At 39.4% G+C, this 18,757-nt stretch overlaps 1 protein-coding gene across 1 annotated transcript in view; it reads right to left on the bottom strand.

Annotated features, from left to right (window-relative positions):
* Window positions 1-12,225: 12,225 nt before the first annotated feature.
* TSEN15 (tRNA splicing endonuclease subunit 15) overlaps window positions 12,226-18,757 on the bottom strand; it is a 34,087-nt gene continuing 27,555 nt past the window's right edge. Inside the window, exons 4-5 of the mRNA XM_080823993.1 lie at window positions 14,149-14,290; window positions 12,226-13,653 (exon numbers count right to left, since the gene is read on the bottom strand). Of these exons, the coding sequence (XP_080680119.1) occupies window positions 13,633-13,653; window positions 14,149-14,290 (163 nt within the window). The 3' untranslated portion in view covers window positions 12,226-13,632. The remainder of the gene's footprint in view (window positions 13,654-14,148; window positions 14,291-18,757) is intronic.

Below are 18,757 nucleotides of genomic sequence, written 5' to 3' on the forward strand. Positions count from 1 at the left end.
TAAGCTCCGTATTTACCCAGCTAGTTGACTGTGAGGCATCTCTATCTCTCTCCTGCACAATCACCTCAATCAAAACTTTTCCAAATCTGCATATGTAATCATCTTCTGCCATCTTCCCAGGGCAAAATATGTTGTGTCCTGTATTTCCTTTTTATATCCTGTCAGTCACCCAAACCTTAGAAGCACTCTAAGCTTCTCTCTCTTCTGACCACCTACTTCCCCACATCCAAGCGATCAGTGAACCAAGTACAAACCACCTCCTTGCTATCTATCTTATTTACATCTTCTCTTCTCCAACATCACTGTAACGAGTTTTGTTCAAACTCTCACACAGAATATTCCAGGAGTCTCATGGAACTAGAGGGCACTATGCTTAGCAAAATAAGTCAATCAGAGAAAGACAATTATCATATGATCTCCCTGATATGAGGAAGTTGAGAGGCAACGTGGGGAGTTTGGGGGTAGGAAAGGAATAAATGAAACAAGATGGGATCGGGAGGGAGACAAACCGTAAGAGACTCTTAATGTCACAAAACAAACTGAGGGTTGCCGGGTGAGGTGGGTAGGGAGAGGGTGGTGGGGTTATGGACATTGGGGAAGGTATGGGCTATGGTGAGTGTTGTGAAATGTGTAAACCTGGCGATTCACAGACCTGTACCCCTTGGGGCTAAAAATACATTATATGTTAATATAAAAATAAAAAATTAAACAAAAAAACAATATTCCAATAGTCTCTTAGGCCAGTCATGCCTGCTCATTCTTCCAGGTCCTAAACACAGGCAGTCAGAGTGATTTCGAAATAGATGGAAGTCTTATCATATCACTGTTCAGCTTAAGTCCTTTTATTGGGCCTACTATTTGCATATTGGGTTGTGCCCAAGGTTCTTTCTCAGTGGCCTGATATGGTGACCACTAACCACATGTTGCTACTGACCAGTTGGAACAGTGCTAATCCAAGGTGCTATAAGTTTAAAGTGTTGTAAGTTTAAAATGCACATCAGATTCCAGAGGGTTAGTATAGAGAAAAAAGAATATAAAATATCTCATTAATAACTTTCACATCGAGTATATGTGAAATGAGAATATTTTGCATATATTGGGCTAATGAGATATTATTAAAATTAATTATACCTGTTCATTTTACATCTTTCAGTGTGGTTACTAGAAAACTTAAGATTACATTGTGGCTTACATTATGTTCTAGATATTTTGCTCACCACATCCCCCTATGCTTCATCTTTTCCACCCTGTACTCTGCTAAACATCAGGCATGCTAGATGACTAACAAAGCAGGCCACAGTATTCTATAATTTTATACAGTTCAGTTCCTATGAAAATTAGAATGTCCTTGGACTATCACACCCCATTCTACCTGTGGTGGTTTAAAAATATATCCACATAAAGAAGATGTGGTGTATATATATACAATGGAATACTATGCAGCCATGAAGAGAAATGAAATCTTGCCATTTGCAACGCCATGGATGGAACTAGAGGGTATTATGCTGAGTGAAAGAAGTCAATCAGAGAAAGACAATTATCATATGATCTCTCTGATATGAGGAATTTGAGAGGCAGGGTGGGGGGTCGTGGAGGGTAGGGGAAAAAAATGAAACAAGATGGGATCGGGAGGAAGACAAACCATAAGAGACTCTTAATCTCATGAAACAAACTGATGGCTGCTGCGGGGGGGTAGGGGGATAGGGATAGGGTGGCTGGGTTATGGACATTGGGGAGGGTATGTGCTATGGTGAATGCTGTGAAATGTGTAAGCCTGATGATTCACAGACCTGTAGGCCTGAAGCAAATAATAAATTATATGTCAAATAAATAAATAAATAAATGAAGTTGCCCAAGTTCCTTAGCTGAGAGGAATAAAGCATGATTTTAACCCTGCTTAAAAAATAAATAAATAAAAATTAAAAAAAAATATATATATATATATCCACAGTCTCCTTTCAGAAGGTAGACTCTAAATTTCCTCCCCTGCAGTATGGACTGCACTTAGTGACATGTGTCTATGAATGAATAGAAGAAAGCTGAAGTGTCATATATGTCATAAAAGGCTCTCTCTCTCCTCCATTCTCTCTCTCCCTCTCCTTCTTTCTCTCTCTCTGTCTCTGTCTCTCTCGTATTACTCACTCAGTGAAGCCAGCTGCCACATCATAGAGAAAATCAAATAGGCATATGGAGAGTTCTACACAACAGGGTACTGAGGCCACCTGCCAACTATCTTGGATGCCCCAGCCAGCCCCAGTCAAGCCTTCAGATGACTACAGTTCCAGCCAATGTCTTCAAGATGACTTTATGAGAAATCCTGAGCCAGAGCCACCCAGCTAAGCAGGTCCCAAATTTCTAAATCACAGAAACTGTTAAGATAATAAATGTTATGTGTTTTAAGTAGATGAGTTGTGGAATAATTTGTTACACAGCAATAAATAACTAGTATATTACTCGTGCCCCACATCCCCTCCCCATTCCCACATTAGAACAGGAAAATAAGAGAGAAGTTGCTAAAAGCCCAAACTTATGTTTCATCTACTTAATTGTCAAGATTTGGTTTAAAATCATCCCCTCTATGAAGACTTTCCTAAGAAAACCCTGGCCAATTCTCGTATGTCTATACTTATTTTTTTTTTAAGATTTTATTTATTTATTTGACAGAGAGAAATCACAAATCGGCAGAGGGGCAGGTGGAGAGAAAGAGAGGAGGAAGCAGGCTCCCTGCTGAGCAGAGAGCCCAACACGGGGCTCCATCCCAGGACCCTGAGGTCATGACCTGAGCCGAAGGCAGAGGCTTAACCCACTGAGCCACCCAGGCGCCCTATACTTATTTTTTTATTTTCGGAAATTTTGTGTATATTTTGAACTCAGGGTCTTAAGTAAAGATATATGTTAGTTTGTAAATTAACTTTTTAAAAACAATTTTTGCAATATTCTAAAGAGAATTTGAAATAGCTAAAATGTGACCTCACTGAGAAAGACACTATTAATATTTTTAATATCCATCTTTGCATACATATTTTATATTGAAAAGGTTATTTTGCATATGCAGTTTTTTATCCTCTTTTTCTCATGCAGTGACCTCATCTCTTAGTTCTATGACCTCCTCACTTTAGCTACTGATTCCATGATTAAGCTCTAGTTTGAATCCTTACTACTGAAAACATGGTTCATGGAACCAGCCACACTGGCAACACCTGAGAGCTTATTAGAAATGCAGAATCTAGGGGGCCTGAATGGCTCAGTTGGTTAACCGTCTGCCTTCGGCTCGGGTCATGATCTCAGGGTCCTGGGATTGAGCCCCGCATCAGGGTCACTGCTTCTCCAGGGAAGGCCCCCCTAGGCCAGGGGGGCCTGCTTCTCCCTCTGCCGGCCACTCCCCTGCTTATGTTCTTTCTCTCCTTCTCAAAGATAAATAAAGTCTTAAAAAAAGAAGAATAAGAAGAAATGCAGAATCTAAGATGCCACTCATCAAGCTTTCACATCAGGACATTTGCACATGCTGTTCCCTTTGCCTATGAGGCTAACCTTCCAGTTATTTGCATGTCTCACTCCTTCACTGCATTCTGGTCTCTGCTCCAGTGTTGTCCGCAGAAAAAAACCATTTCTGTCCAGCCTACCTGGAGTTGCATTTTTGTTGCACCCTGTTCCCTTACCCTGCTTTATTTTCTTCAAGTATTATCATTATTTGACATTATTTTATATGTATTCATTTTTTAAATTTCCTTCCACAAATAATTTTGGAACCCCACTATGTGTCAGGCCATGTTCTAAGCTCTGGGAATACAGAAGAGAACAAAATAAAGCCCCATACAGCCTCCACTCTAATGGAAGCATGCTATACATATATAAGTTGTTACTTACTATTTTGTGTTTCTTTACTTATTCATTCCTTCAAGAAGAGGCCCAATCCTCACCATCAACGGAAGGCTCCATGCCAGGTCCCATGACTTAAACCCACCCTGAACAGTCAGCTTCTATTTAGAGGGAATTTTTCAATGTGCTTTTGTGCTCTGTTGAGCTAAGTTTAACTTGGTTGTTTTTACTCCCCATGAATTGTCCCAATACAGCTTCCTGCAGTGGAAATTTCCCCTGCTTAATGTGAGCCTCCAACTACATAGCTGATCTTATTCCTGTGCAATTTATCTGAATTCAAAGGGTTTTCCAAAATGGGACCAAGAAATCTTATCATCATCACCATCATCATCATCACCACAACCAGCAGCTACAGCAGCAGCAGCAGGGTTAGGCCTGGTAACATTTTCAAAGGGCAGAGTTTATCTTTGGTGTGCTCTCACTTCATCTGGCACCTTCTTCCTACCCTCTTGCACATGTCGGTTCCATTTCTCAGAGGCCTGGCTCTCAGCTGGTCATCATGCATTTCCTCCCAAGGTGGTAGTGTGCCCCTCAGTAGGAAGGGCTTGGAGACTGCAAAGGGAAGGGAACCTGGGTAGCTTCTCATGCACCAGGCCCCACTTATCCCCCACAGGCATTTCAGTGTGCGAGGAAAACACAACCTAGAAGGACATATTCTGTCCATCATTTTCCAGGGGAGAAATTGAGGTTCAAGGACATTACATAACTCTTCTTCATTGCCCTGGATGGTCTAAAGTCAAAGCTCTGTCTTCCAATCCTCCTGAACCTCAAAAATTCAAAGGAGCACATTTCTGATGACGGATTATCCACGCCCAGGAGGGAAGGAGTTTTTTCAAAACCAGGTGGAGATGTAAGAGAGTGATGAAGGTGTTCGTGAAAAGGGAGGACCACCGAAATGCGGAGACAGATTATTTCAGGGAGTGCCTGCACTGACTCCTTCATTTTACAGAAGTGGGATGGCAAGGCCCCATGTGGGTGAACTATATGCATTTAAACCTAAAGAATTAAGATGAGAATCTACAGTCCAGGAGAAGCACACCTACATGATTATATGTATAGGAACCACATTTTCTAATAGGGGATAAGAGAAGAGGTGACCAATTTTCACCCATTTATAAAATCACAGGAGCCTCATCTGTAGTCATCAACAGAGGTATAATCACCATAATTTTATAGTTGAGTAGGAAATTACCATTTCTAAGAAGAATTTCTAAATTTACCAGTGTTCACATGTCTTCGTTCCCCTCCAAAATTGTTAGATAAATAAAAATGAACAGCTTTAGCATAGAACAGAATGTGTAATAAAATATTAAGTAAGCTTCTTGGGCAGATATACTTTCGTTTAGAAATCCCTGTCTTGATTTCTCAAAATTACTAAGGCAAAGAATCAAAATATAACAGATCTCATAGCATAAGCATGTTTACAAGAGCACACAGCATGGGATGAGGTCTCTCTGGTGGCCCAAGGAACTTAGGGCTCCTCTTTCTATATGGGGTTGACAGGGCAGAGAGGCAGCCAATCTGTGTCTTGTCCTGCAAATGGCAGGAATAGGATGGGGTGAGAAGGAGTTTGTCTCTGAACATCTGAATGCTAGCAAATAAAACATTTATTGAACTCCTATTCTGTGCCCAGTACTGTAGTACTGATAGGTAGGATGTAGTTTGATGGGTAAAATAAAATGTACACTCAGAAAATTAAATAGTTCTTGTGAGTATAACTATGCATGTTAATGATAATTAACACCTTCTGTTTGTGAATGTTGCAAGATAATATTTTGATATGTTAAATGATATGTTTTCCCTTCTCGGTAATTCTTGTTACCTGTGAACTGTTTCCCATACAGGATTTCTTGGCCTGCTGCCTCCGGGATGGGATTATACTACAGGACAAGAGAGGCAAATTCTTGTCTTTTGAATTTCAAAACCCGAGATCTTGGCAAAAACAGTATGTTTGGAAGAAAAATAGATCTGGAAATGGTTATAGTTCTTCTAACCCTAAGGTAAGGTAAAACTAGGGGGAAATTGTGGGAAGAGGGGTGAACAAAAGCAGAAGAGCTAGACGACTGATTGGGTCACTAAGCAGAGACCTGTGTTCTGTTCCCTGCACCCTGTCCCATCGGGCTAAGTTCCTGGGGGGCAGAGGGACACAAGAGATACTCCAGGACATTGCGCCGATCGCTTCATCCACGTGAGGGGAATCTGAGGCCAGCTCGCAGCCTCTCACCTCTGCCTGCTGCCTCCAGGCTCAGGTAAAGCCTCACAGACCCCAGGCCCTTAGGGTCACTTACCCTGCATTTGGGGAAGACAGGAGAGAAGAAAGCCTGGCTGAGAAGGCATGTCTAGGTGAAGAGGACCCAAGAAAGCCTGAAAATTACCCCACATGCCCACGGAGTTCAGGGACAGAACCAAGTATTTCCCAAGTGCCCGAGAGGAATACCTAAGAGAAACAGAGCCAGAAGATCTTGTGGCCAGGGACTGAGGGGGTACATTGGTGATTCGCACAGAGCACGGTCACTGCAGCATGACGCTCTGTTCAGCAGACGCCAGCAAGGACTGATGAGAACCCTGAGGACTGGTATCTACCCCCCAATTTTCTCTCCCCATCCCATGCTCGTGCACCCTGATAGCCCCCTAGATCTATACAAATACTTCAGGTTCGTGATCCCACTAGATAATTCTCCATCCCAGAAAAGCAGCCCCCTGGGATCTTTCTCACAAACCCAACCCCATCCACGTATCCGTGTTTAACTAGCTTCCTTCAGAAATAGTCTCACAGGGTTCAACTACAACCCCCTACACTGTAGGCACAAATGCTTTTTTTTTTTTTTCATTCTTAGGAAGTAAAGAAAAGACCAGGCAACATATTCTGTGTAACAACCCACAAGGCATCAGAAAAGAAGAGTAGGTTTGCAGTGATCCTAGGTTCCTGATACATACAGTATCTCTCTTCTTAGCTCAGATACTAAATCCAGAATCTGAACAGAAAAGTGGGGAAAAGTTTGTCTTCCAAGCTTTCCTCTCCTCACCGGCCTCCTAAGTTGGCTCTTTTCCCACTTGGGTTGTGCCTGGCACCCTAGCCTTCTTGCAATGTCCTCCATCTTCCCAGTGTAACCTGACACTCGTTCACATTAAAGTCAAAGGACTCAGAACAGCTTGAGGTTGAACGCTGCCTTTTCCCCTGCCCCCCCTCAGTTTTCACAGCTAATCAGCTGTTAAACCTCCCTCCTTGCTGTTTCCCCTCTCCTTCCTGTTATCTGAAAATGCTGTTCTCTATTTCTTCTCCTTGGTCCAGGAACATGGCAGAATTGTACCTCCTCTCCTTGAAGTTGATCAGGGCTAGCCATGTGGCTTGTTTTGGCCAATAGAGGGTGGGCAGGGCTGACATATGTTGCATTTGGAGGAAGTATTTAGTTGTGACACCACCACACTTTTTTCTTCCTGCCATTGGACCTGACCACATTCCAGATGACAGAGGCTCTGTTGACTTGATTCCCAGAGTAAGGACTCCAAGGCTATGTATGATGGATTTGTAATGTGAGGAAGAAATAAACATTTGTTAAACTAATGCACTGGTTATTACTGCATGTCATCAAGAGGACATGACCACAGGCTGACCCAAGAGCTGGACCAGGTAATCAGAGGCTCCTCACCTTTTCCCCTATCCTTGGCACATGCACTCTGCCCATCATTCCCACAGTGGGAGCCATCTCAAGGATGCAACCTTGAGACAGCAACATGTTGTTGAAACCATCTGAACGGCAGATGTGACTGAATCTATCTAGTTAAGGCCTCTGTATAAACTTCTAAGATTTTGGCAAGGTGGATGGGGAGACCTACTCATCTTGTGGCACCCAAGATAAACCTTGTATATAAGTTTCCTTGCTTATTAAAACTGCCAATCTGGAGTGGTCTGCCTCTTTTGTTTTCTCCCTGTCCTCTGCATATAGGGCCAGTTTCAGATTTCATCCAGGGAAATTCTTGGGTTGTGAACCAACAGCATCATAATTCAGCGCATCCTGACTAATACACCTGGGCTACTGGTGGGGTCCAGGCTCTGGTTACTTCTCACCTGAGCTCTAACATGTGCTACTCAAAGGGTGGTCTGCACAGGGTACCAATCCACAAAATACTGCTGCTCTGCAATGAAGTAAGTACAGAAATTGAGAATAAATATTTAGAAATTCCTATAATAATTTATCAGATTAATTTTATCGACTGAGTCTAATAATAAAATATTTGAGCTTATAGTCTCTTCAAATCTTAGTATGGTGCCTTACCCAATGGTGTACTATAAAACTCTGTCAAACTAAATTGGACCAAACCTTCGTGATTAAGAAATAGAATTATAGTAGGAGTTCAAGCAACAGAAAGCAGAACTAGGGCATATTTAGGGTGTAAGACCCTTTCTCGTCGAGTGTGAAACCATCATTCAAAAGTTCCTGGAGGGGCACCTGGGTGGCTCAGTCATTACGTGTCTGCCTTCAGCTCAGGTCGTCATCCTAGGAACAGACCTGGGACAGAGACCCACGTCAGGCTCCCTGCTCAGTGGGAAGTGTGCTTCTCCCTCTCCCACTCCCCCCGCTTGTGTTCCTTCTCTCGCTGTATCTCTCTCTGCCAAATAAATAAATGAAATCTTAAAAAAATAACAAATTAAAAGAAATAAAATTTCCTAGAGTCTACTCTTTGTGTGAGCACACTTAGCTCCAACAAGCAGAGAACCCTCCTGAGCTCTTTCTCACTTAACACTAAATCTGATTTTAAGTTTGCTGATATAAAAGCATGGACATGAAACTATTTGGTCTTTGGAATAAAACTTTGTAAATATATTGACGATGAATATGGTTTTCCAAATTATCCACAGACAGCTTGACATTTTGACACATTTGTTCAAGAGAACAAGAAGTTAATCTGACTGATCCCTAAATCACTTCCCAACTCCCTCTAGGACTAACTGGAGCTATTTTTCTCTTCCCAAAGGCTCTTTGACGTTAGTATATTTCTCTGCACCATATGTAGTACGGTATCCTGAAAAGAACAGTGAGCTAGGTGTTGGGAGAGCTGGGTCTAGCCCTCATTACCCACTCACCTGCTACCACACAAAGCCATTGCTTAATGACTTGGTGCACTAATTTCTCCATCTATTAAATGAGAATAGTAAGTTAATAACAAGTCCACGATATCAGCTCTACTGAGCGAATCAAAATAAAGAGTACTGAAGCACTTGGTCATAGAGGGCTACACAATGGTAGCTCAGCATTCATATATAACACTGTCTTGAAACGCTCTCGAATTATCTCGCACACAGTTTTTCTCCTCTCTAGCCAGATAATAAGTCCCAAGAGGTGTGCTGCGCACTATCTTTTTGTATGGTATCCAATCTTCAGTCCCTTAGGACAAATAACATACATACCATGACTGTCTGAAAACAGTTTAATTTACCAAAAGTTGTTGAACCCCTTTACCACTAAGTAAAATGTATGAACTTTCAGAAACATACACTGCAAGACAGGTGTTTCTCACTCACCTGTCATCCTGACATCCTTTTAGAGTTCTGGTTAAGGAGAGTTGTAATTGCTTATCTGAGTTCCTTGAGGGCACACATCATATCTCATTAACCTTCGTATTCCACATTTACCTTAGTCATGCAAGCACAGAGGAGGAGCCCAGCAACGTCTGCAGATAATTCATAAATGCATGAAGCGAACTTTACTTAAATACTTTCTCATATTACCTCCATTCGGTTTCCCTGAAACCTAAAAAGCCAATCTTTGTTTGATTTTGGTTAAGTTGGGTTTTAATTTTGCAGAATCATCTAAGCATTTTATGAGTACACCTCCCCAGGAAGTCACATGATTTTTCTCTTCTCTTTCCTTCGTGAGCACAAGCAGTTCTTATTCAAAGATCATTAAAAGGATTAGACTGCAGGAATGAGAGTGGTAAGGACCAGAACAGCTATTGGTCTGAAAGAAAGGAAAATGGTACTAATTGTTTAGATACAGCGCCATCCTGCACATTAAACATAAATACAGTGGCTGAATAAAGTGCTTCTATAGAGAACTCTAGGCTCTGGCAGGAACACTGGGCTGCACCAGTAAAAGGCCTCCTGCTAGGGCTGCGGTGGAAAATGTGACCTCAGAGAGGAATTCAGAACAGAAAGGCTCAGAAAAAGATGACACACCATGAAGTTTTGGTTAAGTCATCTGGTTTCAGGCATATAAAAGTTTCAGTTAAAAAATAATGCAGATTACATGAACTTTGTCAGAGACTGCTATTCTCAGTAGAGCTTAGAATGCCGAAGTGCCTCTGCCCTCACGTTCTTCACAAGAGATCAATACCTTTTAGGAACACATTCATCTAGAAAGGCCTGGAGGCCTGGGAAGCAAAATAGGTTAGTCTGGATTCCTCAGACCTAGGTCATTCAGTGTTCCACTGAGCCCTCCCAGCACAGAGGGGCACTGCCTAGGACTCCAAAAAGCAAAGGCAAAGACCACACTAGAGAGAAGTCAACAACGTCCTTCCCCTCCTCCTGCTCCCACCCAGAGAGGACCCCTCTTATGGGAAAAGTCTGTGTTTATGATGGCAGCAATCTATGACTTTCACCACCGGTATGTAGCCAGTTCAGTGTTTCAGAGCTGGGGTCTCTTGCTGTGGGACAGGAATTCTGAAGTTTATTTAATAAGTTAGGCTTTTGCAAGGAAAAAAAAATGGAATGCATCATTTTATACGCTTATTAACAAAACCACAGTTTAGAAAAAAACATGCATCCCACCAACCTTTGCCCCAAACAAGTTTGTTTTTTAAATAGAGATCTACATTTTGAACAGAGCATGAATCAAGCCGCATATTTAATGTCAGTAGAGTATAATTTTAGAGGCATGCCAGAAAGGAAAAGAGGGGGTTGTAAGCACATAAAATTTATTTATATTTTTATTTATGCCTATTTCCCACAGATTGAAGATAAATGTTGAAGAGCACCGCTTCTCAAGCTAACCCACTCCTAGAGCTGAAAATTCGGTGCTTATTTAGCACTGCCCTCTGGTGTCCAAATGGATCACTTTAGTTTGCCCTGAGGCTAAGAGTAAAAGCTACTGTGTAATTAACAAGTCTTCAATCTGCATTCATTCATTCACTAAACATTTACTGAGAGACTAGTGTGTGTGGGTTTGTGGTATGTGGTGGGATACACAGATGTAAAAAAAAGGACTTGGTTCCTTGCTGTGTTTTTAAGCAGCCCAGAGCCTAACAAGAGACAAAATTAACTGCAATTACACAGTGACTTGATCACACAAGACAAATCACTTTACCTAGTGAAATGAGACAGTCAACAGCTGGGTTGTCTCCCTTTCCAAACTGTTCCAGACCATTATTCATATTAGCAGGTATCTGGCTGGCTTTGGGCCGAACAGCTTTGGTGAGGTACGCAGGGAATATTCTGAAAGAGAGAAGACATCCCAGGACATACAGTGAGACTAAGGCCTAATTTTAAGCATTTCTGTGGGAATCCTCTTTTCGAGTCAACTCCAGAAGATACTTCAGGTCCTGTAGTTGCCTAGGGGCTCACTGGTCACCAGATCAGATATACAAATCTAACGTTCATTAAGCCTTACATTTCTTTCTGAGAATGCAGCCTGTTTTTCTCACACTGTGATGAAAAGCCTCAAAAGGAATCAAATGGCAGAGACCCCAAGAATTGATCATAAACCATTTTAAGATCCTTAGATCTGCAAAGTGCCAACCAGAGTCACAGAAACATATATCATTCTGAATGGGTACATCTTCGGACCTTCTGGGAAAGCAGAGGGAGTCCGAAGGAATTGCCAAGATATTTCATCAAGAATAAATGTGAAATTCAAATATCATCAAAGGAAAGCAGTCAGGAACTACTACAGACCAAGAACGATGCTTTACACCATTTTATAATGTTTCTACTTTTTGCCATTTTTCCATTCTTGTTCCTGTTGTCTTCTAGAGTAGGTAGCCGTGACTTGCTTCTAACCAAGAGAACAGGATGTACGTGACCACATAGTATGATTACAAGATCCATCTTGCTGAAACTGTCTCCCTTGCTGGCTTTGAGGAAGGAACCAGATGTGCGGGCAAGGCCCATATGGCAAAGAGTTGAGGGTGGCCTCTTGCCAACGGCCCCCTAGAAACAGACCATCAGTCCAACAGCCCACAGGGAACAGAAAGCTGCGAACTAGGAGGGAGGAAGCTGACCCTTGCCCAGAAAAGCCTCAGAGGAGATTGGCTTGACTACAGCCTTACAAAGGACCCAACCTTGAGATATTAAATGGGTGTTGTAAGTTACTAAGTTTGTGATAATATTATGCAATGACAGATAACGAATACAGATCTCAAGATTTTTTTTATTTTAAAACATTATTAAAAAAGTAATACAAATAAAGAAAAAATTAAAATACTAAAGAAAAAGTCACCCATTTATTGCTCTGACACCCTATTATAGGAATAGTAATTTACTTTGTCACCCTTTTATTATATGCTTGGTGTGTTACTGACAGCCATGACCCTAACCCCATTCATATGCCATTCATAGCTTGCTTTTTTAATTAAATATCTTCTCGTGTTTTTTATTTATTATTAATTTTTAATAATATATATATAATATACCATTCATTGGCTATCTGTTTATTAACCATTTCCTTTACCAGGGGTTGGCACATTATGGCCACGCATTTGTAAATGAAGTTTTACTAGAACACAGCCATGCCTATTTATTTACATATTGTCTGTGGTTATTTTTATACTATAAACACACATTGGAGAAGTTTTAAGAGAGACTATATGATTTGCGAAGACTATATGGTTTGCGAAATCTTTCTTTTCTGCCCTTTGCAGAAAAAGTTTGCTGACCCCTTCCTAAAACTTTTAAGGGATCTATTATTTTGGCCATTATAATTAATGCCACTTGGAATATCTCTGTGTGTATAATTTTTTAGGCAATATAATTGGGAGGTATTGGGAATAACTCCACAAAAGTGGAGTAACTGAGTCTATTTAATAAAGATGTCTTTAAGTCTGACACCGTCCCTTACTATCTTTCTTGTAATATTCTAACTACAATATAATAAGGGTGGTGGTAATAAGAATGGAAAGCAAGGCCTAGTACTTCCTTTACTTAGGTAGGAAGTAATTAATCAGTAGCACCTCTCTGGTCCCTATTAATCTAGCATGTATGTAACTTTATACTCTGGATAAGCATATCTTTGCTTCTGATTTAAAGTCAACAGTAAATGCCACATAAAAACCAATGGAAAAAAAACCGTTACTTTCTATTGGGGATTTAAAAGCAGACTGAGCAACCTCTCCAGTTGTCCATGTGTCCATGAAATGCCATCGCAGGCTACCTGTAGTGGCCAAAAGGCACTGAGAGGGTTGAATTAGAGAAAGGTGACCGTCTCAACAATGTGTTAGCAGAGACAGCAAGGAACAATGAGGCAGCTATGAGTGGGGGATGAGAGAAGAAACACGTGTTCCACCTCTCTGAACACATCCTAAGCACCAACTTGTATATAACTGTAATTAAACTGTGTCCAGGTAAAAAAAGTTCTAGAGCAACTACCCTATACCTATGAACAAAAAAATTCTTCTATCTGGGAAAGTTTTATTCTTCAAAAAGAAAAACTTATGGAATGGGACCAGCTAAGTCAACCCTAACTATCTCTGAGATAAAAGATGAACCAGGCTGATGGATCTCAAATCCAATTCCACAGTGAGCATCAGGGAGTACAGGTGTCATCTTCTAAGGGAAATATTCTGCAACATAAAAAAAAAAAAAAGATCAGGATAGACTTTTCCCCCAATATATAAGGTATTTTAAAAAGCAAAATCAGGAAGATATTTAATGTAATTATCTCAACTACACCAACAAAGTATATAAGGAAATCATACATAACACATTTATTTCATTAAAAGGTTCCTGTCAAAATGTCAACAAATTTAACATTTTCTAAAGAAGTGCTCTTTTGGCTAAAGCCATTATGAGCCTTTACATTCCACTTCAGTTAATTATCAAATAATATCATGACTTTATGAAGTACTCTGGGAGACTAATAGTCTAATTATTTTTGTGCAAACTAGGAACATATTACTTTAAACAAAACAGCCAAATTTCTGAGGTGTGAAAATCAGGTCATTATTTTCTTGAATTTTCATATTGCAAAGGAAGCTGAATGGCTTGATTCACACTTAAAATCATGTCATTATTTTCCTCTTTTTTTCACTGTTTACTGACAGTTGCTCAAAACTGACCTGAGGGTCTGGCAGCATAAATCCATCAGTAAGTTTATAATAGACTATTGTGGAATCGGACTCCACTATGGCCAAAGTAAAAGACATTGGCAAATCTGGATCACCTTGCAGTTTTCGAGATGCCTTCAAGATCTCCCTTATCCTGAAAACAACAACAACAACAACAACAAAAAAACAACAACACAGTATATTTAGGATTCATAGTCACTCAATCAATAATAAGATCAAACACTGTAAAATCTTGGGGAAGAGGTAGACAATAACATTATATCCATAATACTAAGGAAATGTCTGAAGGCTCAAATATAAACCTCTAGAGTTGGTGTCTCATGTAGAAAATCCTGCAAATAAGAGCCATTTACTGACTTTCAGTCCTCTTTTGGATTTACCCATCTCTCCTGAGCATCACACATGAAAGAAGCAGACTGTGTTCAGGAACCTACAGAATGGGGCACTAACAATATCCAGTGCACCTACGGCCCACAGATCCTGGGCATTCATTTTCCAACTTGGTAGCATATCGTGGAACAACATGATATTGGGGTTTGCTTTTAAAGAAAATAGATAATAAACATTTCCATGTTTCCATATGGTGTCCATCACTACCACCTTTAAATGGCTATACATTATCTATTGACTCAAAATTTACCCAATCGTTGCCCTATCCTTATAAAGTTCTTTCAGGCCTCTTGTGGGGAGAAGGTACTAATAAAGATGTGATGATGATCTTTCTGTAGGTAGTTGTTTCTGTTCGGTCTTTCGAAGGTCAGACTTATTAGACATGAATATAGACATTTTTATGGTTCTCACTATGTATCTGATACTTAATAAAAGCTAAGAAAAATGTAGAGAGAAAACTTTTTTTCTTGTAAAGTTGTCTATCGAGCATCAATGTTATAAAGGCTTTCAGTTTGCTTGCTATGGAAAATAATCTAGTACTTCCTATATACTTCCAAGTGCTATTAACTTTTGTTTACCACAAACGAAAAATCCTTATTACCTATTCTACAAAGCCTTGTTCAGTAATTCAGTAAAGTGTAACCTCCAGAGGAGCTTTCTTAAAAAGACAAATAAAAAATGATCAGTTGGTTTTGTTTTGTTTTGTTTTATTTTCCATTAAACTAACCAATTCTCCAGAAATTGGAAAAAGATTTACTGGCATATTAACATGCTATAACTGAATACATAAATAACTCGATACTCTTCTTTTCTTTAGCAAATGTGTGATTTATCCCCTTAAGTTCTACTTCCCATCACTTAGTAAAAATTCTATGGTCACTCTTCACCCATCCTATTAGCTATTGAATTTATAAAGAATCTAAAAAGAAAAATCTCTGCTTTGAAGTATTCTTACTACAATAATTATAATGCTTTTTTAAAAAATCTGTAGCAGAAGACTGGAGATTTCAGTGATTTAAAAGCACCAATAAACTTCTGGATAAGCTGAAATTAAATTATTCCTGCTAAATTATTACTTAATCACTTTATAATATGTCATACAGTGATAACTAGTTTGTCAAAACAGTTACAAAAGGCTGCTTACTTACTATCTCATTTAAGTTTACACAGACATGTAATGATTTAAGGAGAGACTGCATTTCTCAGTTGTTTTCCTCATAGTCAAAGCATTTCTAAAATGACCTTGAGTGAGTCAAGTCAACGATATAGTAAATCTTCAGTTGTTAGGCAACATTTACCGGATGTATAAAATCTCTCCACCTGGCAAAATATTAATTCTCTTTCAAGAGTTAAAAAAGCATCATCATCATCTCCTAATTCTTCCAGGTCACCTTACCCCAAACTCTAGGCCAAGTTATATATCTTACCCTGTGGAGGAAGCTTGTGCGAACCTACATTACGGTATACACTACCTTGCATTCATACTTCTAAGTGTCTGTTTTCCACTGTATTATACCCATTTTGAGTATCAAAGCTAAAAAAAAAAAATTGTCCAATATGCCCAATATTGTAGTAGAATACTTGAGCAGAGTAAATGAGTGAAGCTTTCTGAATGAAGATTTCATATGGCTAAATATATTTCTGACAAATACTTTTCTAAAGTTTATTATGTAATTCTATTACACCAAATAAAAGCTGTATCTTGACAGATCAGGATTATCATTTTTGGTACTTAATACTGTAGATACCACGGTAGACGGTATACCAAAGAACTCCCTAGAATTCAATTTCTTAAAAGTACCTGAAATTTACTTGCTTTTTGTTCATCAAAACATTTTAATTATTTTATCACTTGTCTCCATAACAGAACTTGGTGTACCATAGTCATCGGTTTTTTCATGGCCCTTGAGCTAAGAATGGTCTCTAGATCTGTAAATGGTACATTTGAAATGGTTGTATAAGTACCTACATAATAGCTTTGATTTTGCCCTTTTGTCCACAAAGCCTAAATATTTCCTACTTGGCCCTTTCATAAAAGGTTTGCTGACCCCCATTTCATACTGCAGAAAAGGTTCAAAGTAAGAATTGTAAGAAATGCTCGTAAGGGCAGTGTACTTTTTTTTTTCAATATTATTTATTCAAAATTCAGAGAAGGAGGTTCTACTTCTAATTAGAATGTAGAAGAAATCAAAGACCACTATTCCTACCACAACAATGAAAAAAAAAACCCAATTTGCTTAAAAATATGACATTTTTCTTTAAAGACATAAGAGAAATGTAAACACAAACAAGGGTAAAGGAAATAAATTCTAATGAGAAATGAGCCCTTTCCAGGTAAGGAGAGACCAAGAGATAAGCCACTTCTATCTCTAAGGGCAACTGTTGAGTGTAGGCCCAGTAGCTAGAAGAATGAGCCAGTCATGGGCAAGCAACTTCACTGTGACAAAAGGAAACCATCAATACTGGTTAATAGCTACACATGAACTAGCATGGTGGACTGAAATCCAGAGTGACACCAGTCCCTCCAGTTCACCAATTCTCCCTTATGGGACTTAAACTGCATTTAAGTGACATGACAGCATGAGAAGCTGGGGAAGGAACTGGAAAATAGCAAGCAAGCTCTAATCACAAAGCCCTGATGAAGAGAGCGTTCTGATCCCATTCTTAAGACATCTGAAACCAGAAGAAAACTGGGATAACTAAAGTTGCAACTCAGCCATGACTCGTTTTGACTTCTGGTTAGATTGACTAAATCAGGCCATGACCCTACTTGCCAGAGAGAGGAAAGGATGAGCCCCACGGGGGCATGGACATCAACATCAGTCTTTTATTTATACACAGTATCTGGATACATGGAACAATTCTAAGCTATGTGAAGAAGCAAGAAAAGGTATCTAATAATCAAGAGCAAAAAGTCACTGTAAGAAGACCTTCAGAAAAACTAAGGTTGTTGAAAAACTCAGATATTGGTTGGAATTAATAGCTAAAGCATTATAAATATGTTAGGGTATTGAGGAAAAAACACAAACAATGAGTAAGAAGATAAAAAATTTAAGTAGAAAAATGAAAATTCTAAAGAAAACTGACATTCTAAAATTAAAAAGTATATATAACCTCAAAGTATTGACTAGGGTTAATGATAGACTGGCCATAGACCAAAGAAAGGATTTAGTAAGCTTTAAAACTGGTCACAAGAAACTTAACTGAAGAAAAAAGAGAAACAAGAATCTAAAAAAATACATCAGAGGCCTTTGGTACAATATCAGTTTAACATATATGTAAGTGGAATTACAGAAGGAAAGAAAAGAAAATGGTATAGGTCTTAATCCATTCAGGATGCTATAACAAAATATCACACACTAGGTAGCTTATATACAACAGAAATTTATTTCTCACAGTTCTGAAGGCTGGAAAGCCCAAGATCAAGGTACCCTGACCTTGTTCTTGTTCTGGTGGATGTCCTCTTCCTGTTTCAAAGCCAGCATCTTCTCACTGTGTCCGCATGTGGTGAAAGGGGGAAGGGATCTTCATGGGTTCCTTTATAAGGCACTAATTCCATTCATGAGGGCTCTACCCTCATGACTTGACCTCTCAAAGATCCCACCTCTTAATATCTTCATCTTTGGCAGTTAGGATTTCAATGTATGAAATTTGGAGGACACATTCAGACTCTAGCAGTGTAGAAGAAATCGCTGAAAGTTTTCCAAAATTGGCGTTTCTGAATGTAAAGTGACTCTTACAGAGAGCATATAGTTGGATCTTGTTTTTATATCTAATCTTACAACTTCTGCCCTTTGACTAAAGTACTTGATGATTCATATTTAAAATTAATATTGAGGGGCGCCTGGGTGGCTCAGTGGGTTAAGCCTCTGCCTTCAGCTCAGGTCATGATCTCAGGGTCCTGGGATCGAGCCCCACACTGGGCTCTCTGCTCAATGGGGAGCCTGCTTCCCCCTCTATCTCTGCCTGCTGCTCTGCCTGCTTGTGATCTCTGTCAAATAAATAAATAAAGTCTTAAAAATAAAATAAAATTAATATTGATATTGTTGATTTATATCTGCTAGTTTGCTATTTGTTCTCTCTATATAACATGTCTTTCCTGTTTCTTGGTTCATCCTTTACCACTTTCGTTTTTATTAAGTAGACATTTTCTAGCGCATTTTAATTTCCTTATGTTTTCTTTAACCATACTTTTTTAAGTTTCTAAGTA

Source organism: Martes martes, assembly GCF_963455335.1.
Source record: "Martes martes genome assembly, chromosome: 15".
Lineage (NCBI taxonomy): Eukaryota > Metazoa > Chordata > Mammalia > Carnivora > Mustelidae > Martes > Martes martes.